Source organism: Orcinus orca, chromosome 19, assembly GCF_937001465.1.
Source record: "Orcinus orca chromosome 19, mOrcOrc1.1, whole genome shotgun sequence".
In the NCBI taxonomy this organism is placed as follows: domain Eukaryota; kingdom Metazoa; phylum Chordata; class Mammalia; order Artiodactyla; family Delphinidae; genus Orcinus; species Orcinus orca.
In genome coordinates, this window is record NC_064577.1 from 13,839,153 (window position 1) to 13,861,937 (window position 22,785).

The window sequence follows — 22,785 nt, forward strand, 5'->3', positions numbered from 1 at the left end:
TCAGGGGTCAGATAAACGTGGGTGTGAGAAGAGCAAGAGGCTGCTCTGATAAGCACCTTCCTGCAGAAAGGCAGTCAGATTAAAAAATTTACAAAGTAGCCCAGCAGCCAAACAAAATGGGGCTAAGATTCCAGAGGAGAATCAGAAAGATATCTGGTCTTCCTAGTGCCTTAAAACTAAAAAGCAAAATCTTTAACGTGATGTTCAGGGTCTGCATGATCCCTCCAAACATGACCGATATTGTTGTCATGCTTCTCATCTCAGCTGAAGGGAACCTCCTCCTCCAGGAAGTCTCCCCTGACCTCCCAGGGTCTCTCTGGGACATGCTCTCAAAACACTGTGGACTCCTCCTTCACAGCCCTGCTCTCGACTGCAATCAAATATGGACTCATTTAAAATCTGCTTCTGGGAATTCCCTGATGGTCCAGTGGTTTGGACTTGGCGCTTTCACTGTCAGGGCCCAGGTTTGATTCCTGGTCAGGGAACTAAGATCCTGCAAGCTGGATCAAAAGTTTAAAATATGGCCAAAAACATAAAAGTACAGCCAAAACTAAAAATAAAAAAAAATAAAATCTGCTTCCATTAGTAGAAGTAATTTGAGGGCTGAGGCTGCTTCTTTTTTATTATTATATCCTCAGCATCCAACACTCTGCCTGGAACATACGTGAGGCCCAACACATGTTTGTTGACTGAACAATTCAATCAACCAGATGAAGAATGAATTAAACAACGAATGAATAAAACTGGCATGTGTCTAGTGCCCTGTAGGATATTTATCAGCATCCCTGGCCTCTACTCACTAGATGCCAGTATATTCCCCAGTTGGAACAATCAAAATTCTTTTCAGACTTGCCCCCTGGTGAGCAAAATTGTCCCTATTGAGAACCACTGTTATACTGGATTGTTGAGTAGGCAAAGTAAAATTATTTATGGGTAATTTAGTGCATTTCGACATATAATATATACACAGTAAATGTAATTGTTTGATTATTGATTAAAAAAAAAAGCTGGCATGTGTCTAGAATGCAAGACCAAGGAGCCAGGAATACAGCAACCAATATGGCCCATGGGCCAACACATGCATGTCATCATACAGCTTGGGAACTCCTTAACTAAGATCGACTTTTACATTTTTTTTTTTTTTTTTTGCAGTACACGGGCCTCTCACTGTTGGGGCCTCTCCCGTTGCGGAGCACAGGCTCCGGATGCGCAGGCTCAGCGGCCATGGCGCATGGGCCCAGCCACTCCGCGGCATGTGGGATCTTCCCGGACCAGGGCACGAACCCGTGTCCCCTGCATCGGCAGGCGGACTCTCAACCACTGCGCCACCAGGGAAGCCCGACTTTTACATTTTTAAATGGCTGAAAAAAGAACCCTATTCTTTGACATGCAAGTTATTGGAAATTCACACTGCCTGGTAACATAAAATGGGATTTAACTATCCCCTTACTAAAGAGAGGGCTAGTTAAATGAATGAGAGCATATACTAGCAACGGACTGTTTGTTACACGGCTATTTTTAAAAAATCAGTTAGATTTTAGAAAGCTACTTTTACCCTTCTGCCCCTTTGCAACAGAGTGGCTAATTCAGGACAAGAATGGAGCCGAATTCTTGATGATCTCAGGATCATTTGGTCCAACTTCCGCATTTTACAGATGGGGCACTGCCCATAAACACACTCACCTCCGAAACTTCAAAGTCTGATAACAGTACAAAGCTGCTCTGTGCTTATTGTGAGGAAGCTTCTGATTAGAATGGTCAGAAATAGTTCTGCTTCCCTTTTCCTAGAAACCCCTGGTTACCTCTTCAACTAGAACACCCCTCCTTGAGCAGAAGGCCAGGTTGCCAGGCAATATAAACAAACCAGACGCCCCAAGTGGCAGCTGTCAGCTGCCTTCTCTGTTGCTTCCTCTAGACAGCAGCTGGCTCTCCTGTCACCAGTTCCCCACCCCGCTCCCGCCAAGTGCAGGTTCATAAACATAGACCATATCAATGGTGCTGTCGGGAGGCAGGAGGTAGCCGTAAGTCAGGTAGGCACAGGTGGGGGAAGTGAGGTGCCGAAATCCTACCCGAATCCACGTTCTGCCTTGGCACACACATCTGTGATTCCCACCAAATCTCACTTTCTGTGTTTCCATCCTCTCCGTTCTCTGGTGGCAGTTTCCCTGGGGTCAAGAGACAGAGCTGATGGCTGGCTTTGCTCTGCCCAGCCCGAGACCACAGCCTGTACACTGCTCTGTCCACCTTGTTATAGATGCCGCCACTCCTCCTTGTACGACCCTGCTCCAGCCTTCCTGCAGGTCATCCTACAGCCTACGTGCTAGGATCCTGGAGTGGTTGTGAAGGCTCAGGAGGCCTACAATAATCGGAGGCAAAGAGATGTGGTCCTGACCCAACTCAGAAATGCACAGGGAACCTCTAACTACCGGTTAGAATAAATAATCCATAACTAGCCCCAGAATTTCCCAGAAAACATCCTAAGAAACTCCAGCCAGTGAGATACTTCAGGGAAGAGAGAGCGATGTTGTGATGTAATTAGGGAAACCCCACTCTCATAACCCTTGTTTGGGTATCAATCAGCGCATTCCAAGTTCCAACAAATCATGCAGTAGCGTAACCTGTTTGATTTGATTTAAACCAGCTGTGGACCGCAGACCCTCTGGCGATCTCAGTTTGGAAAACACAGCCCCAGACCATGAGGCTGGGTTCCACAAAGATGCCGGGTGGTTGTGAGGTTCCAAGGATGACCCCAACTTTGAAGGGCAGCTTTCCCCACCCAGGCTCAGCCCCCTGCCACCCAGCCCTGTGAAGAAGGCAAGATTCCCCTGCAGCTTCTGAGGTAGATTTTGGGAAGAAAAGTCTAAAGCCCAGGAGGTGAAGGAGGGAGGAGAGAACCACCCCTCCAGGCGGACAGGACCCCGGGGCTGGCGCAGGACGCTGCCCAGAGCGGGACTCACCATTGGTGGCCGTGTTGACATAGTAGCGCCGGCCCTGAGGGGACAAGTAGCTCTGCCAGCCCGGTGGAAGGACAACGGTCTGGCTTTCCTCTCCCGGTGGAGGGGGGACCATTCCAGGCTTCTGTGGAGGAAGACAGAGAAGGTCACACACATGTGGCATTTTTGCAACTGTCTTTCAACCAGGAAGTCAGAGGCAGATGAAGTCTCCCTGCAATGGCTCGACACTGGCGGGGGCGTGTGGCCCACGGGCCTCCCTGGGGGAGGTTACGGGCTGCAGGTGTAATGTCCGGGATTGCCTGAGCGTGAGGTGTGAGCAGCCCTTGATTTTCAGAACCACCGCAGAAGGGACAGCACCCCCCAGAGGACGGGGGAGATGCCCGTCAGTTAACACAAGAGCTGGGCTTTCTCCTCCCGGGCCCCCAGAAAACCACTCACAGCGTCGCTGCACCTGCCTGGAGGAGGCGGGTCACTCTCCAGCTCCCACTGTGGAATCTGAAAATCCTCAGGAACACCAAATACAGCAGCAGACAAGGCCCAGGGCCTGCTGTGGGAACTGACCAGGAGTAATTAATGCAAGTCTCAGCAGAGCGAGATGTTCAACCTTCCATAATAAAGCCAGGAATCAATGACGATCTAGGTGGGGTTTTTCTAGTCAAGTGTCCAAATCACTCTCGCAAAGAGAGCTGGGAATCTGAGTCGAAACAGACTTCCTTTCTATCGTACGCACTGATGTGCGGTTTAATTCTTTAAACTATGCACGGCAGTACTTTGAAAAAAAAAATCAGAGAAAAAGCATAGAACAGAAAAACAAGATGCAGACACAAAGGCTAAAACAGAGGCGATCTGTGGTGGTGGGATTCTGGGGAATTTTTATTCTTTTCTTTCTGCTTCTCTCTCTCATCTAAATTTTCTTCAATAAACACAAAAGCAAAAGTTGTTAGCTAAAGAACATTGAAAAATAAGAAGGTCCAAGTTAGCCCGTCATACAATTGCTGTTCCTTGTGAAGAAAGTACATTGACTAAAATCAGAATTCCAGCCACACGAGGAGAGGTGCTGTGAATTTCTCAACAAAGCTGGACCCTGTTCAGACATATTAAACCGCGTCAGCTCCTAAGTGCCCTCAGCATCCCCCAGCCATGCCCACGGAGGCAGGTTCTGATCACTGATGACCACCGCTTAGGAAGATAAGAGATTGAAAGTGAGCAGTAGAGACACACAGCTCCCAGACTCCTCTCAGCTTTTCTGAAGCTGCAAAGCCACGTGCTTCTGCTTCCTGCGGTGCCCTGCACACCCTCAGTGGGATGGGATCAATCCTAGCTTCTCCTGGGACTTCGAGTAAACACAGTCACCCCATGGCCCTCTGAGTAACGGCGGTGTATGTTTCATTATGAATTTTCACAATTTAACTAAAAGCTTTCCCCCACGCCCCGATCGCTTCTGTCTCCCACACCTGTTAGCTTACGGCTCCTCTCTGATTCCGTGCGCTGGCTTCTAAAAGAACTACCAGGGGCCAGAGAGCAGCCAGGAGGCCTCCTCACCAGCAGAGCATGTCCACTGAGCCCAGGCACACCGCTGTGCACGTTTACCTAGGCGTCCAGACACTGCTCCGGCCTCTTCCAGATTGGAAGGCGGTCGAAACACACGCAAGCCCTGTGATGAGTACAGTGTCTGTGTGGATAACATATCCCACAGGCAGGAGACAGACATTTTGGCTGAGTGGAGTTGGGAGTAAAATACGAGTGGGGAGCTCAGGAGGTTGGCTGAAGAGAGGAACATTCTATCAATAGAACCAGGTTGCTTCTGCTTGAGTTCAGGTAACTTAGAGCATCCAAGAAGGGAAGGCCAGATTACAGCTTGTCTAAATAACCTGGTAAGAAATGAGACATTGTTAAGAGGTATTAACCAAGGCTCAGAGACGGACGTGGCCAGAAATAGGTTGCAGAGGAGAGAGGGACCCAGAAGCACCGTGAAAACCAGCCCGCCTCAGGCTCACTCAATCCTGACACGGCCCCTGAGCTGCCACGTGACCTGGGGAAGTGACTCAACCAGCTGTGTCTATTGCCACATCTGTGAAACATCAGCCCAGTTGTGGCAGATGCCGTGGAGATTAATAACAAACTGGCCATCTAGGACAGTGCCTGTCACCAGTTGTGCCCAATGGGCGTTCCCAGCGGAATGGGGGGCCGTTCAAGGCGGAGCAAGACCAGGCTTCACACAGCCTCTGCCCCCCATAACGTGAAGTTCAGGGTCACACACCCGGCCTCCGCCCCACCCGCCCCATCACTGCGGCTGAAATGTCCCCGTTAACAGTCCCTCCTCTGAGGTTTCTGTTTCCAGGACTCCTCAGCTTAGAAGGCAAACACAGACCCTGCAGGGGAGGCCACTGGGTCACGATGCCGACTCACATACTCTGGTGAAAAGACCTCTCCTTAGCTGGGCTGGTGGAGAGCGTGGACCGGACCTTCCGCCCCTCTGGGTCCCCCTTGTGAAATAGCACCAGTGACATCTGTCCTGTCTCCACAGCTGCATGGTGCTCTTCTCTTTAGAATGACTGGTTAACCTGCCTAACTCTGTAGGGTCAGAAGAAGCCCGGGTTTCCGTCTGAGGACACTGATGGCCAGGTAGGGGCCACGATGGCTCTGAGGTCTCCCCCGTCCGGGAAACGCAGGACCCTTTGGAAGGTACCTGGGGGAGGCATCCCTGATGCTGAGCCCAGAAGGGCCAAGAGGTGCTGAAAGAGGGGAGGGGGGCACCCGGGCCAACTCAGCCAATTTCCTAATTTGGCCAACGTGGCAAAGAGGTCTCCACATCCCCTCCAGCATGGCCACGGGGCCCCGCTCTGCCCACCATCTGACTGTGTTCTGCCTCCGCCCTGCCCCCCAGGCAGCCACAGTCCCCTTGTTTTCTCCCCTCTTCCAGAAAGAAGTTCCTCCCGTTGGCTGGCCTGTAGTAAGTCAGGAGTCAAAGACACGTGGACAGGGACTTCCCTGGTGGTCCAGTGGTTAAGACTCCGCGCTCCCAATGCAGGGGGCCCGGGTTCAATCCCTGGTCAGGGAACTAGATCCCACATGCATGACACAACTAAGAGCCCACGTGAGGCAATGAAGATCCCACATGCCGCATCTAAGACCCAGAGCAGCCAACTAAATAAATAAATATTAAAAAAAAATAAAGACGTGCAGACAGCTGGCTACATCCCCAAGAGAACTGAAAACAACACTCCAACACAGAATTGGTACGCACATGTTCACAGCAGCATTTCTACAATTACCGACAGGTAGAAAAAACCCAAGTGTCCGTCAACTGATGAACGGACCAACGAAATGTGGTGTGTCCATAAAAAGGAATATTCAGCCATGCAAAGGAATGAAGTACTGATACACACTACAACACAGATGAACCCTGAAATCATGCTGCATGAGGTAAGCTGGACACAAAACCCCACATATCGTACAATCTCACTGATGGGAAATATCCAGGACAGAAAAGTCCGTAGAGACGGAAAGCAGATTCGTGGTTGCCAGGGGCTGGAGGGAGGGGGAAATGAGGACAGGGATTCCTTTCTGGGGTGATGAGAATGTTCTGGAACTAGACAGTGGTGATGGTTGCACAAAACTGCGAAGGTATAAATGTCACTGACGGTAAATTTTATGTTAGGTGTATTTTAACACACACACACACACACACACACACACACACACACACACACACACACACACACACACACACACACACACACACACACACACACACACACAGTTGGCCTTCCCACCTGCAGGCCCTCATCTAAGAGGCCCAAACCACCACCATTACCTCATTCCTCGTGGTCATGGAGGGGCAGGCCTCCTGGGAGAGCTGCCCCACAGCCAACAAGAGGATTCAGCGTGAGTAACTACCCAGTAATTAAGGTCTCTGCCAAACCTATTCTTCTAATTAGTTTCCTTCCAACTTAAATCCTTCCCTTGCCTTCCCTAGTCCTGTGGCTTCTCCCCATTTCAGCAGCTCTTTCCCATGGGAATAGGAACTAGAAGCAGGGGTGAGGGGTGAGGTTGGGGGCCCCACCTACAATGAACATGAGCTGAAGGAGTATGAATCGGGGGAGATGAAGCCAGTTTCTTCCAACTAAGAAATTCTTAACCTCATGCACAGGACTGCTTTGTGGGAATGAGAAAACGCTGCCTCTTCCCCAGATGGGCCAGACCCCTGAGTGCAAGGCTGGGTTTCAGCTGTCCCTGACTCCCCCCGCCCCCCACCAATCTGGGTCCCCTTGTTGAGTAAACAACCTCTTCAACTGTATATGACAGCCCATCCTCTGAGAATCTAAAGAAAACTATGGCTCTTCTGCCCCCAAAATGGAGGCACGTGTGCACCTACTCACTCACCCTATCTCCTACGGAACATCAAGAATTTCTAGACCACTTCAGAACCCTAGTCTAGAAGGTCCTCAAGAAACATCTGAGCTCAGATCCCATTTGCGCTCATTGATAATGACTTTCACCAAATGTTTACAGTGCACCAAGGACTGGGCCAGGTGCTTCACAAACTCATCTCTAATCATTACCACAAGCCTGCCACAGAGATGCCATTTTTTTCCCATTTTAAAAGGAAGAATCTGAGACTCACAGAGTTTAATATCTCACCCAACACTGCACAGTTAATTAATTGGTGAAACCAGTTAAAAATATTAGCTTTGTTTCTACCCAGTTTCCCAAATCCTAGTTACCCTCAGCTCCTCTCTCCCCAGCTGTCTGTGATCAGCCCTGTATCTTCACCTGGACCACCTGACATCCCAGCACCCGGGCAAGGAGGATGGCAACTCAGGCCTGCTTCTCCTGCCTGTCTCACGGTCTCCAAACGAGCATATGCCTTCCCAGGAGACGTGCAGAAATATCACCACCCACGTCCAACCAGTCACGTTCCCCGTCTGTGGGCTGACTTCCTTGTCTCCCTACATAGAACAACACAACCAAAGAAATTTTCCTCTTCATGATGGCTACTGATCCCCTCCTCGGAGGGGAAAATAAGAGCAGACAAAGGGAAGTCACCTAGAGATTAAACACAAATCCCCCTACAGTGGTGTTTCTCAAAGTGTGGTCCCTGGGACACCCCGTCCGTCACCAGCGATGTGGGTTAAAGAGCAGATTCCGGGGCTCTGACTCCACAATCAACCTTGAGCCTAGAAAGCTGCTTTTTAACATGTACCCTTAAATCTCATGCTCAATGAACGCAGAAGAGATGGTCTGCAGCTTTCTTTAGAAGGAGGGATGGAGAGAAAACATCACTTCTGAGATCAAAACTGGGAACAGAAAATTAATAATTTATAAAAAGACAGTGTTTGGCTGCCTTACTTATAAAGAAGACACTCCTGTCCCGTAGCCCAGACCCTTCAGACAGACTATTCTAAGAGATCTTATCTTGCCTCTGCAGCCTCCAGGCAGTACGAACCCCACACTCAGACGCCCTCCAGTTTCTTCAAGTTCAACCCAGGACTCCTTGCCCCTTACGAGACTTCCGGAAGCACCTGGTTCTTACCTTCCGCAGGTGTGAGCAAACGGTACTTGCCGGTGGTAATGGGGGGCCGTCAGACACTTGATTTTGCAGCCGGATCGGACGGTTTTAAGGTCCCCCCATTCCGCGTCTTCTCACACCCCAAACCCAGAAGCAATAGGAGCGCTAAAGAAAGGCATTTCCACGGCCCTCACAGCCCCCCTCCCCCCCACCCAGATCTATATATAACAGCGCTGAAGTTGTCAGCCTAACGAGCCACTTTCTGGCAGACCCGTTGCCATGGCAATGACTGCTAATGAGTCCGGTGCCGTGACTGGCAGCGCCTGAAGGCATCTCCATAAAGAACTCGCCAGCAAGTTCTCCCTTCCCAACGGCACAGCCAGCTGGGACACCGGGGAGCAGCCAGGGCGTGGCCAGGTGTGCCTGGGAGCCATCAGCCCCCGGGAACCAGTTTGTTACAGGGGCGCGCTGAGCAGTCCCCGACCCGGAGGCCAGAAGCGGCTTCCACTGTCACTCAATATGGGTCAACCAACTAGGGACAGGGTTGCAAGGGAGCCACCAAGAAGCCCAAGACCTGGGGCTTCCCTGGTGGCGCAGTGGTTAAGAATCCGACTGCCAATGCAGGGCACACGGGTTCGAGCCCTGGTCCGGGAAGATCCCACATGCCGCAGAGCAACTAAGCCCTTGCGCCACAACTACTGAGCCTGTGCTCTAGAGCCCGCGAGCCACAACTACTGAAGCCCATGTGCCACAGCTACTGAGACCACCTGCCACAACTACTGAAGCCCGCACACCTAGAGCCCGTGCTTCACAACAAGAGAAGCCACCACAATGAGAAGCCCGTGTACCGCAACAAAGGGTAGCCCCAGCTCGCCTCAACTAGAGATAAGCCTAAAATGAAGACTCAACGTAGCCAAAAATAAATAAACTTAAGACAAACAAAGAAACAAAAGACCAAAAAAAAGAAGCCCAAGACCCAGCGGGGCTGGAGACTGGAGAGTCACGTCCACCCTACATCTTTCTGCTGACACCTGTTCAGGGTGGAGAGATTCCCAGACAGAGCTGGGAAGAGCTACCCAAGGAAAGATCATCTCTGGCTACAGGGTAAGAGAGAAGGCATGAAGCCGGGCCCCACTTCCCACACCGATGCCGCCAGCCTCAGGGTCTGTGTCCACAAGAATACTGAGCACTTCTCCTCTGTCTCACAGGTGAAAGTATTGTTCTCTGTGGCTCTGGCAGCCTTTCTATCCATGGAGAGTGACTGAGAGAAAATAGCTAGGGAGGAAGGAGGGGACCCATGGCAACAGCACAGTGCATTCTGGGAAATGTAGTCCTCCCAAGTAGTTTCATAGGCTGGTAGGAAGAGGATGGGCATTGACAGCATCTTCATGTTCTTCTAGGGGTGAGAGATTTGGAGACCCAGCCACAGGGCAGTGGAAGAGGAGGGGGAGGAGGAGGGGCCACACAACAGAGAAACAGCGTGTAAGATTCAGGAAGGCAAGGCCATGTCCATCTTGTTCTTAGTCTCAGCTCAGTACCCAGAATACTGGATGGATGGATGCATGGATGGAAACTGGGAATTGTAATAGAAACTGGGCTTCAAACAGATGTGAGAGGCTATTTCCCCAAACAAGTAAACAGAGAATGGCTGTCCAAGCAATGCATGTGCCCCACCTGTGAACAAATCCCAGCTCTTCATGGAGTGCCTGAACGGACTGTTCAACTTTGAGTACAGGGAGGTGGGGGACACAAGATAATACAGTGTTTCTTGAAGTGCAGAAATTAAATTGAGGAACAGCATCCAGACGCCTCAGGAGCAGCACAAACGTCTACTCATGAGCTCATCTGGTCTCCAGAAGAAAAATTCCAGGAAACCATTTAGCAACCTCAAAAGAGGACAGGAAGATACAGCATCTATTATACAAACGCCAAAGTCATAAGGAGAGAACGAACTAATGGAAAAAAGGCAAGCTGGTTTAAAAAAATGATATAAAAAAAGGACAGGATGTGCTCAAAACTGTAGGGAAATTTAAAAGGTAGTGATAAAAGAAATATCCACATTGGTTGCAATAGAATATAAAATCAGTATTGTAAAAAGAAAAAAAAAGTCAGTTATGTACAAAACAAACTGAAGAATTTTTTTCCCAGAATGCAAAGGAAATGGGAAAACATGAAAACGGAATCAACAGAAGAGATGCTAGGTGTTCCTGAAGAAGAAACTAGAACAAAAGCCATAGCAGAAAAGAAACTATAAACATAGGTTGATTGGGGGGGCCCCCGGGGAAGAAAACTTCCCTCAGCTTGAAGAGACACAAAGGAAGGTCACGCACTGCTCCAGGCAAAATGGGTTTTAAAAGCCCAACAACAAGCTGACACCCTCTAACAATACATTTACACAGCAAAGAAAGGATAAAGTCCTACAACCCTTTAAGTGGGAGGAGGGTGTCAAAAATGCTAAGCCCATTCTATGTGGCCACAGCTGTCTTTCATGAGTGAAATCCATCGAAATACACTGCTCTACGGACAAGGGTTCAGGATATTTACCAATCAAGTGCTTGAAAGATGTACTCCAACTGCCTGAAAGATTAAAACAATTACAGGTGAAGAATGAAGGCCTGGAGGTAAAAAGGACCAGGGCTGAACACTGAAAGCAGCTTATAAAAAATGTGTAAATAATCATCGTAAACCTAGTTACAGAACATGTGTAAGGGTGACTATTCTCAATACATAGTGTAAAAAAATAAATAAATAAAAACCCAGATCAAAAATTCCAGAAAATACTAGAAAAGATCAGGAGGTAGGAGAAAAAAAGTGTGGACACCGAGAGAAAGGAAGCAGAATCCCACTCTCCCTTCCCATCCTGATAAAGAAAGTCCCCTTCTTCCTCTCCTCCCTCCTGCCAAGACTTTCAGGTACCTGCGCAATTCGCTACCATCCTCTGGCATCTGGTATTTGCCCTCCTCTATTTTCTAGAGAAGGACGGGTTTCCAGCCAGAGGGACCACGGCAGAAGGGAAGGGTCCCTGGAGACCACAAACCTTCTTCCACAGGGAGCCCTGAGCCCTGAAATCCATGAAGGCGGACAGGGTGGGCCCAAAGCACTTTGCTGGATGAGGGAAAGTTCAGGAACCCAGGGCTTCTAGAAGATCTCATTTGTTCCTCTGTTTGCCTTTGGAAGCCCTCAAAGCCAGAGCCGGGCTCAGCACTCAGAGAAGACTGTCACTGCTGCCCAGCCTGAGTCTGAGCTTTTCTGCTTCCCTTGATCCACTCTGGTTGGACCCCGTGTGAAAGGGGGTCAAACCATAAGGCTCACCTCTAGCTTTTACCAGTCAGGAGCCACAGAGCCGCAGGATGTCTTTCTCCCTTCCACTTCTCTATGTGCAGAGTTTCTCAGTAAATGTGGCCGACTCATCAGAGGTTTTGCCAGAACCCTCCATGAGTATACTCACACCCCTCTTACTGAAATCACCTGGTTGGCAGGGCTGCTTCTCTGAGTCCATTTTATTTTATTTTATTGCACCACATTTACTTTTTTTTTAAAATAATTTTTTACTGAAGTATAGTTGATTTACAATGTTGTGTCTTTGAGTCCATTTTAAAGGAAATTTCCGAACCAGGCTCTAATCACTTAAATGCAAAAGCCCCCAGGACTCTTCTAAACCTGATACCCAAGTGTCCTCAGGCCTCATTGCTCAGAGTAGGTAGATGAATGGATGGATGGATGGATGGATGGGGTAACTTTCACATCCCTCTGGCTGGACTCCCCCGCTTGATCACGCCAGACCTGTACCCACCCCATCCCCGAGAAGCTCCCAGGGTGATATCTACCAGTGGCCAGAGGGTGACGCACCTGGACTCGCCAGCCCCGTTCTCCATGGGCGTCTGCCTTGCTTTTCCTTGCCTGTAGCAGCGACCTTTCGCAATCCCCCCACTGGCTCCAGCACTGTCCTCCATCCATGACGCTGCTAGAGGAAGCCTCACACCCTGGCTGCCACTGGTATCCACTCCGAGAGGTGGACATCAGTGCCATGGGGGTTTTCTCCCGGCACCCACAAAGCCGTCAGCCCTGGGCCTGGAGGCTGAACTGCTCTGAGCACTGCAGGCGTGTCTGGCACCTGAAGAGTCAGCGAGAGTCCTGGCCACTCTGAATATCCATCAGCAAGCCCCCCAGTGCCTCCCTGGGGGCCAGTCAACTCACTGGGCACGTTTCTTAGGACTGAACAGGCAGAGGACACAGAACAATAAACTCTGTATTTTCTGACCGTGAAAAGGAAGGGAGTGATCTGGTGAACCAGGAATTTTGATTAACACAATTACAATGTAGCCCATGCAGGGATACAGGAAGTCAACCCTAGCAGGAAAACTTGCTCAACTGGAAACCACGGGGTCTCCAGCGGGGCAAGGATGGAAGAAAAGCTTTGCAAGTGATACTGCGAATGACAAGAAAGCGTTGGATGAATGAACCCTCCTGGTTCAGAGGCCACTTCATGGCCTTGAAGTGTCTGGGGGCCAAGCAGTAGAGGGTGGAAAGTGGTTTCTACGTGGGCCCGGCACGCATTCCTGCATGGGCCCCACTTCACCAACCCTGGAGGAAAGAGATTTTGTTATTGTTGCACCGTCATACAGATATAAGACAGAAGGGCCAATTAACAGGGTTTAAGAGGAGACAATGCAAGGAACGAGGAACTCTGGATGGCGGGTACTTTTCCTGGTGACACCATCCAGCACGACAGGGACCTGAGAGGTGCGCTCTCTTCAGCAACTCCCGGGAGAATCTCCACATTGACCAAACAGCATAAACATGCCACTGAATATCACAGTCACTCTTGCTGTTTATGAGGTTGGGAGCAGGTACTCAGAGGCCTCATGGCCGTGTTGAGGGCCACGGGGGGAAAGGGGTTCCCGTGGATGTTCCTGAAATACAGAGAACAGCTCCGGGAGTAAGATGGGAAGCCACAGCTGCTTCCCCACCTTGGAGTCTGGAGGGGCTTGGGGAACCCCAGAGAAAGCCCCTAACTTTTGTCCTGTTTCTCAGGTGTGTCTGATCCTGATGCTTCAGAGCTATAAAGGAAGAGGCAGTGAGCTCCCAGCAGCCCGTTCCAACTCCTGGCTTCTGAGCAGGAAAAACCCAAGAGATTCTGCTCACTTGTGATTAACAAAGACATTTTTATTCAGACTCAGCTTCCTGATGGGCTGTTGAGAATGTTGGCTCCCTTCCTCCTACCCCTCCCCTAGCAGATAAAAATAGCAGGGGCTGTTCTGACATCCTACCTCCATCGGGAGTGTCGGCAGAAAGCACAAGGGTCTAGGCTTAAAGAGACTGTGTTCCCAGGCAACGAGCTGTGATTTACGCAGTCCTCTTTGCCTCTCTGAATGTCTGTCTCCTCGTCTATAAAACCAAAGGCTGCCAGCCCTCAAACACTGGGGTGCGGACTTCCCTGGTGGCACAGTGGTTAAGAATCCGCCTGCCAATGCAGGGGACGCGGGTTCGAGCCCTGGTCCGGGAAGATCCCACATGCTGCGGAGCAACTAAGCCTGTGCGCCCCAACTACTGAGCCTGCGCTCTAGAGCCCACGAGCTACAACTACTGAGCCCGCGTGCCACAACTACTGAAGCCCACGTGCCTAGAGCCCGTGCTCCGCAACAAGAGAAGCCACTGCAATGAGAAGCCCGCGCACTGCAACGAAGAGTAGCCCCTGCTCGCCGCAACTAGAGAAAGCCCGCGCGCAGCAACGAAGATCCAATGCAGCCAAAACTAACTAAATAAATTTATATAAAAAAGACCACTGGGGTTCCACAACCTGAGGCACGTCTTTCATAACAGAACCCAAAACTTCCACAAGGGAAATTTCGAGGCATTTAAATGACCAGCGCAAACTTGCAAAAGCAGCTTCTGTATAAAGAGGTGGCAGAAACCTCCTGACGAGGAACATAAACGGTCATGAAACATTACCCTTTTTTTCCCTGCATGATTCCCCCAAACTCTTTTGGGGTCCAAAGAGGAAGCAGTCTGAAACTCTTTTGGTCTAGAGATACCGCTTCATTCACGCCAGACTCAGGATTGGTGGGAAAGACAGCAGTGAAGTGATTAACAAAAATTGTAGATCATTAAGTTTATGCCCAAACCAGGATACTATTATAAAAATTGTGGGCATTAGACCTCAAACCACTGTGGGGAGACTGAACACTGAATTCTCCTCCCTTTTGCTCCAGGCCGCTGCTCTGGCCTCCTTAGGGCTGAAATGTCCCTATTTGTGAGAGGAAGGACTTGGGGTAAAGTTTCACCATGTCCATAGTTGTAAAGGAGCTCAAGATACATCCTAGGAGAGGAAAAAAAAGACAAACAAAAAAACGCATCCTAGATTTTCTACAGTAGTTTACCTCCATAATGATTATCAATTATCCTGCCCTAGAAGATGCTTTTTGCAGGACATTTTGAGACTCACTCACCAGAAACACTCTCCCCAGGGAGCTCCTGGTAGGGTGAAGACCCCTCTAGATGATTCCGAGTCCAATTTCCCTTTGCAGAGGAAAAAGGCTGGGAATAAGAGAGTTTTGCCAACACTTGGTATTGGGAGGGGAAAAAGAAACACGGCCTTTCTTTAGTATTAAGGTGCAAAACCCCCAAATGCCTATGCCATTCCCGGCACTTACAGAAGTTGTTATGACTCTGAAGAAAACCCCATAATCAAATTTCCCAAGCATTCTGTTCTGTTCACAATGGATTTAAGAAGCTCAGAAGTGAGGTAGGGCGTTGAAAGTTGCTAGCCCGGGAAGTCAGAGGCTTGGGTACCTCATGGAAAGCAGCCTGCCCGCCAGAAAGGAACTTCAAAGACAGGTGACACAGCTGTTGTCCACAGGTGCTCCAGGACTAAAAGCAGGCTTCCTCGTGGGGAGTGGGTACCGTTTTAAAGGGAGGCAGACTAGAGCTCGCTAGGGCACAAAGATGGGTGTCTCTGACGGCCAGTCTCTGGCCGAGATCCAGCTGATCCAGCTTTACGGATGCTACTCGCAGGCCTGCAGGCACCACAAGAAACCCGGGGCGGCCAGTCTTCTCACCATGGAGACGCATTCCAGTTACTCTGCAGTGCCAACGGCCTGGGCTCCCCGTGATTCCAATCAAAGACTTCTGACTCTGCGAGCTGGTTCCCAGAGATCCCTAGTTGGCTCTGAACCATGAACACCGGAGGGAGATTAAGGCTAAGAGGGGCTGGTACTGTTTCTATGAGTCAGAAGGGGTGCGATTCTGACCAACCCAAGTCAGCTGCCCTTTCTGGAGCCTGAGCTCCTGGTGCCTATAAAACTTAGACAAATGGGACAGCTGAGGACATGGCCATCGCGGTTCCGGATCTACCACTGCTCTGGGGCACCACGCAGAGAACACGGACTCAAGAGCTGCCGCTGTCTTGCTGTGAGAATTTGAGCAACATACTTCATCTCTGCTGGTACAGAATTTCCTCATCTCAAGAATACGGAAGTTGGACCAGATGGTCTCCAGGGTTGTGTTTTTTGTATGTTTATTTTTTGTTTTAAAGGTATAGCCTAATGCTCAATGATTCTGGATGTTAGTATCTCTCTCTTAAGGACGTGCCATTTTTGTCGGAGGGAAAAAGGCACATTCAAGTGCAGACACGGGATTCAGAAGCGGTCCTGGGACGCTGCCTGGGCCCCAAACACCTGGGCTTCTGCCTCGCTACCTTGGAGCTCAGTGCCTCCGCCTCTCACCATGGGGAGTTCTGGTGAGGTCTTCTGTCCTGCTGGCCCGTGTCCGCCCCTTCCCTGTCACCCCTAGAGCCACACACGGTTGCTCTCTGTTTTGCCAAGAACCAGACATCCACCTGGCGTCCTGGGATTCCCTGTATCCGAAGTTAGAATTCTCCCTGCACCCAAGGCAGGCTCCGGAAGAACAGTTCCAGACCTCCTGGCACACAGCGCCTCTGCTCACCACTCACGCTGCACCCCGCCAACGGCCCGCACCCCATACACCTTAGCCTCTGTCAAGAGCCTTCCCGGGCTCCTCCCCGCTCCCCGAATGCCCCTCAGCGTTCACCTCCTTGCTAATCCCATCTTGCCCGTAAACCTCCCTGCCGCCATCCACAGCCAGGGCCAGACCTGCCCAGTGCTCTGCAGTCAGCTCATGGGCAGCTGTAACTGACAGCACTGGATTGATTGGTCTGGGTCCTTTACAATAGCCATCATCCCAGTGTGGTCCCTGCACCGGCAGCCCAGGCGTCCTCTGCAAGCTGGTTTGAAATGCAGGGTCCCAAGCCCCACCCTAGAGCCGGGCTCTTCGTCTGAAAGGTCTCTGGGCAATTCAGATGCACGTTAGGCTCTTTAAGCCCAGCTGGGAACTAGGTCACCTGGCTGGTCAGAGGATGCTCCAGGAGGGTGAGTACCATCTCTGCTCCTGGTATAGGTTCAGGCCTCGATCAGAAGCCACGCCACAATCAGAGAGGCTGATTTTGACCCAGCCAGTGGGATAGAATGTCCTGGAGGAAGGTTTTGTGCAGAGATAGATGGGACTTTCCACAGAAACTGGACCTCCTTCAGCTGTCCAGAACCTCAACAGAGAGGTCACTAAAGTCTCAGCTGACCCCTCTTGGTTCCTCTTTCCAAAGAAGGGGGGAGGCTAACTTCCAGAGGCAGGACGGTTGGCAAAATAAGGCTATTCTCCTCTTAAGTCTCCAGAGAGCGTCCATCATCTTTAGGGCGGCCACGGCTGCCACCACCGAACTGGACAGAAACATCCAGCCCAGCCTGGAACCCCAGTGCAGACACTGGGTTAACTGGGCAGATACTCAACAACCTTCTGGGGAACTGTGTCCTTTAATGGGCTTTCACCATCCAGTGTCCCATCTGGAACTGGGCCGTGGAGTAGAAAGTAGGTGGGTGGGTAGAAGCCAAGCTTTGGATGTGGGACAAGTTACTGGGAGAGGCAGATCTGGACTCCAATCCCCACCATAGGAAAACCCACACGTCACCACTCTGCTTCTCCGTCACACTGAACTTAACTGCTTCCCCAGGTAACCGAGGGGGACCCAAGACCCTTTCCCTCCACAAACATCCCCTTTTCAATCTTTTGCCCCCTCCCTTCCTGGTTTCTCCAACATCAGCCCACATCTTCTCCCCTCCTCTTGCCTCGGGCCCGGGAAAGGTGCCCCCGACACACCAGACTTTGTAAGCTCAGCAGTTGGGAGCCCGTATCTCAGAGGGTTCTCAGAAATGCCTCTTTAAAATGCTAAAGCCATCTCGGGAGCCTGCGGAGAAAGGCGAGCTGCACACACGCTGGCAGGTAAGCAGAACGATTCTTACCATTGGAGGAGGGCTCATCTTCTTTGGGGGCCGCTAACTCAGAGTCGTGGGTCCTGTCTGCAGTGCCCGGGCTGCTGGCCAGGCCCCTGCCAGCTTCCTCTCCACGGGCCCCTCTGCGGGAAATGAGGCCCAGGCGAACAGCTACCCCAGGGTCAGGGCTCTGGGCACCCCGGAGGATGTTTCTGTGGCTTTTCTCATCGCTGTACTTTCACAAAGAACCCACTACATTGCACAGTTCCTTCCAAATCTGCTCCAGCTCCTGTGGGGAAATCAACGACGCCTTCTGGACTTTCCAGATACAAAGGATCTGGGGGCTTTCTTTCTGTCTCTCTCTCTCTCTTTCCTTCTCTTTCACTCTTTCTTCTTTCCTTTCTCTCTCTTTCTCTCTTCCTTTCTTTCTCTTTCTTTTTTCTTTTTTGCACGCTCCCTTTTTCTCCTTCCTCAGCTAAAAAAAGTTGGCTGAGGTCACGACATACAATGGCCAAGCCTGTGTCACTGACCAGATGCCTTCCACCCCCAGGGCTGTGGACAAGAGCTCCTTTGTCCACTGTATTTTAGGCGGGACTCCCTGGGCCTGCCCAAGCCCTGCTGGGGAATGTTCCGCCAACTTTTTCCCATCCCAAAGTCACAGCTCTGGCCCCGGCTCCGGCCCCAGCTGTGCGAACCCAAGGCCAGATAAAAACCAACATAAAAAGGATGGAGAATGCTCCCCCAAAGAACCACTGTGCTGGACTCGTCCAGGGCTGGAAAACTGCTGCCCCCAAAAGGGCAAGGTGAGGGTCCCCTGCCTTCACTCAGCCCCCGTCACCTCCAAACCTGGACAGACAGCAGGAATAGAGGAGGCAACGCCGGGCATCTCAGATGAAAACAGGCTGGGGATCACAAAACTGTCAGGTTCACGGGAAGAAAGGACTGGACCCTGAGCGCAACACTGCCTCCACCAAGGAAATGAGTTTCAGCACGGACCTGGCTCCTTGGTGAATATATCCCACCCCTCCGCTAAGAAAGCTTTTCGGGGCAGCTGAAGGTTTAGCACTTGAAGTGCTAAACCTGCATTTCTGGGTTTGCTTTCAGTTGCAAACCTTTGGGATTTTAGGAACTGATTCTTTACATCGAAGTAAACATGGTGTCCTGGAGGAACAGAGGTCCTGAGGACTGCGTGGTTTCCTATAAACTATCACTTCTCTCAAACGCATGGATGAAGTGTCTACCTAGGAAGGTTTCAATGCCAGCTCCTTGGGTGGGGGCCCGGCCATCAGTACTGTCATTTAGGGACAGAGTCAGATCAGGGTCAGGGCTTTGCTGGTTCACCACTGTGATACGTAGGGCAAGGCCTCTAAGCTTCAGTTTCTTCAAGTGTAAAATGGAGATTATCTTTCCCAAAACGTTGTTGTGAGGATTAAAGGGGAAAAAAGCAATCCATGTAAACACTTAGTATAGTGCGAGGGTGATGCGAGTTCTTACTGTTGATGCTGTTACTAACAGCAGGGGCTGAAAGAGTAGGTGCTGCAGTTTCCCTGGACACAAAAAAGTTTAGACTCAAGAACAAAAACAAACAACCCAATTTTAAAATGGGCAAAGGACGTTTCTCCAAAGAAGATTTACAAATGGCCAATAAGCACATGAAAAGATGTCATGTGTCACTAGTCATTAGGGAAATGCAAATTCAAACCACAATGAGATAATACGTCACACCTATTGGGATGGTTACTATCAAAAAAAAAACAGAAAAGAACAGATATTGACGAGGATGTGGAAAAACTGGAGCCCTTCTGCGCTGCTGATGGGAAAGTAAAATGGTGCAGATGCTATGAAAAACAGTAAGGCAATTCCTCCAAAAATTAAACATAGAATTAGCATACGATCCAGCAATTCCACTTCCGGGTATATACCCAAGAAAATCAAAAGCAAGGACTCAAACAGGTATTTGTACACTCCTGTTCATAGCAGCATCATTCACGATAACCAAAAGGTAGAAACAACCCAAGTGTCCAGCACTGGATGCATGGATTAAAAAAAAATGTAGTCTATACAGAGATCTCTACATACGCTTAAATCCACAGTTGTAAAATGGTCCCAAAGCGGCCACTAAGAGAAGAAGTGAGCACCGTACGGATCCAGAGGCGAGAGTCCTCCAGCGGCTGCTGGGTTATCTTCTCCCTGGTGCGGGAAGGGATGCCAGGTGCAAACTCACACCCTGAGCTGTGGGACCAGCCATGCCCTGGAATACACAGCAAGGTCCTTCTCTGCTCCTGGAAATGGGCTCCCACCCAGGAGAAGATGAGAACAACACTTCATCTGCATCTAGACTGCCAAGACCCTCATCTTCAGGCCCTCTGGTTTTGTGGAATTAAAACGGCGATGGAAGCTTTCACTGCCCATGACTTCTTGCTTTTAATAACAGCAAAGAGGGGACGGTTTTCAGGCCGGTCAGCCTTGACACCACTCTGACCCTGCAGCACACAGACGAGTAGATACGACCAAAGACAATAATGCCCTGCTGTAGGCAGCACAGAAATCACCACCATGGTGGTTCTCTGTAAGGCCTCCAGCCAATGGCAAGGGGCCTTTCTGGGCCATTACAATCCAGGAGGCTGATCTGCGCTGACCTGAACTAAAGCAAAACAAACCAGGACTGCAGAGGTTTTATTCTTTAGGATTCACCCAAGTTAACATTTCTGGGCTTGTTAAGACTCGCATATACATTCCAATGGGTTTACTGTTTGGGGTTATCCTAGTGCTCTAATCCACAAGTCACTTCCGTTCTGCTTTACTGATAGTACTCTATCATTACAGTTGGCTGGGGAAAAGCACAACTTGTTCACCTCCTTTTTGGTCTCTGAAAACAGGTATGTTTCTAACTACGGGGCCACGTGGACAAACAAAAGACATCAGGAGACCCATGATCCAAAAGCAAAAAGACTTGGCAATCATTTCCACTAAGCTTCATTTTCCCGAGTTGAATGGAGTCAGATGCAACCAACCCTCCTGCGACTGATTATTCTTTGTTTCAGTTGAGTTGAAAACTGTCAGCCAAAAATAGGCCACGTTTGCTGTGGGACCTCATCCTCCGTTGTCTTATAATGATAATTAAGAAAGAACATCTGGGGATGGCGGTGACTCACTTCTTCTAAATGCTTCAGAGGAATGAAGGGGAAAATTATTCACCAGCCCGTGCAGTCTCCAGGGTACAGGGTCTCAAAGGCAGCCCCACCCCCTGATACGCAGCCCCTTGGCTACACAATCAATCAGCAACTAACAACTAATCAACTTCATAACGAATCCAGTTACTAACGACCGCTTTCCTGAACGCTGTGGAAGGTATAGGCAAGTCTTATATATATGACTTGACTTCTAAAATTTGGAAGATAAGGCATAAACACAAGTGTAAAAAAAAAAAAAAGGATAACCATACCCATACAGACGGGTCTGCAAGGAATGCCGACTGCTAAGTAGGAAGACAACAAGCTTTCAGAGTCCTGAGGGCAGAGCCCTTTCAGTTGGGACAGGCAGGGGCAGTTCCTCAGAAGATACAGAATTTGCCCGACAGCAGGGATGAAAAGAAAGGGCTTGACCAGAGCAGAAGAACACTAAGTAAGAAGCAGAATAAGCCTTGGCAACTGGTGAGACGTGGGGGGGGGGGGGGGGGCGGGGAATGAGAGAAAGTAAAAGTCAACTCCAAAGGGAACAAGAGAAGCTAGAACCCGTTGCCCAGCGCTCCAGCTATGGTGGGAGCCATTTGCGGGGATGTGGTGGAGTCTGTTGTCTGCACATCCAAGTTCAAAGTGATCACTGGGCAACTGGGGTGAGTCTGGCCCTCGACACATAGAGCTGGAGCATCTGCACGGAGATGGTGGTGAAATCCTAGAGGTCAATGCTGAGTTCATGCAGAAAGGATGCACAGTGGAACCTATGGAGGGGGTGGGTGCATTCAATTAGCAGGAGAGTGAATCCATCCCACCCCCATGCCCTCCATTCATGCAGGCAGCACCCCCTGGGCCCCTCTCAGTACTTTTAAAGGCAAACAAACAAACAAACAAACAAACCAGGTCTTAATCTGTTTCCCCTCCAAACCAGTCATACTCAGGGACTACGTGATGGGGAATGAACGGAGGTGGGTTCTGAGAATCAGTCACAGGAAGCAAACGAGGATGGGATCGTAAGAAGAAATACATAGTTAAGTGTCCACATGAGATAATGAAGGAAATCCTTACTGACTACAGAGGGGAGGTTTCCCCACTAATCTCAGAAAGGAATATGGAAGTACGGTGGGCGTGGAAATCTGAACCCAAGCGCACAAGGGGCTGGGGAGTGTGAAGAGGCACAGGGAAGCAGGGGAAGACATTCAGAGAGATGCCCATTCAGAAGAAAGCAAGAAAGGGACGGGGCTGTATGCACGTAGTGGCCAGATCTGGCCCACCAGGCCGAGCGATGGCCCCTGGGAAGTGACTGGTAGCCAGTTTCTTGCACTCAATGTGGTGGGGGCCAAGGCCCCTCATAAGGTTTCTACGTGTCCCCATCATAAAAGAGTCCCAAGATCAAGTGGACATATCAGAAATGGCACCTGGTTTCAAAAGCCTCCTTACAGGCCCCGTTGCAGACCTACGGGATCCCCTCCTCAGCGTCGCCCAGACCTCAGTCGCTCACGTTCTGCTCTCAGAACTTTCCCACTGTCATGCGTCAGCCACACTATGATTTACTTGTTTTTTAACTGACTTACAGGGAACTTGAATTAAGCCTGGCCCTAAGCAGTAATATCTATGAAACCATGGATTTGATTGGGTTGGGTTTTTTTTTTTTCTATTACACACGAAAATAAATGGAACTTAAAAGCTGTTATCTCCACGTGTTCTAAGATCATCTCACATATCCTCAGTTGTAAACTCAGCCCACTTGGAGAAACACAGTCTCAGGCTATGTGTAAAACTATCACGCAGCATCAGGCAATGGTTTACGAGGTTCTTTTTTCAATCCCAGAAAACCAAACTTGAATTTGTTACTGACCACA

The 22,785-nt window shown here is 50.0% G+C and overlaps 1 protein-coding gene across 22 annotated transcripts in view; it reads right to left on the bottom strand.

Moving 5' to 3' along the window:
• Window positions 1–22,785, bottom strand: part of GAS7 (growth arrest specific 7) — a 201,320-nt gene that overhangs the window by 77,157 nt on the left and 101,378 nt on the right. For 11 of the 22 annotated variants that reach the window (XR_004481842.2, XR_004481849.2, XR_007473547.1 and 8 more), the window contains 2 exons: window positions 2,958–3,078; window positions 2,070–2,165 (listed from right to left, as the gene is read on the bottom strand). Coding sequence is in view for 2 of the 22 variants with exons in the window: in XM_033422858.2 (XP_033278749.1) it covers window positions 2,070–2,165; window positions 2,958–3,078 (217 nt within the window). In the remaining 20 variants the exon portion in view is untranslated. Of the gene's footprint in view, window positions 1–2,069; window positions 2,166–2,244; window positions 2,323–2,957; window positions 3,079–17,777; window positions 20,944–22,785 lie in introns of those variants that run through there. The other 11 variants (XR_004481844.2, XR_007473553.1, XR_007473545.1 and 8 more) reach the window with 4 other exon arrangements.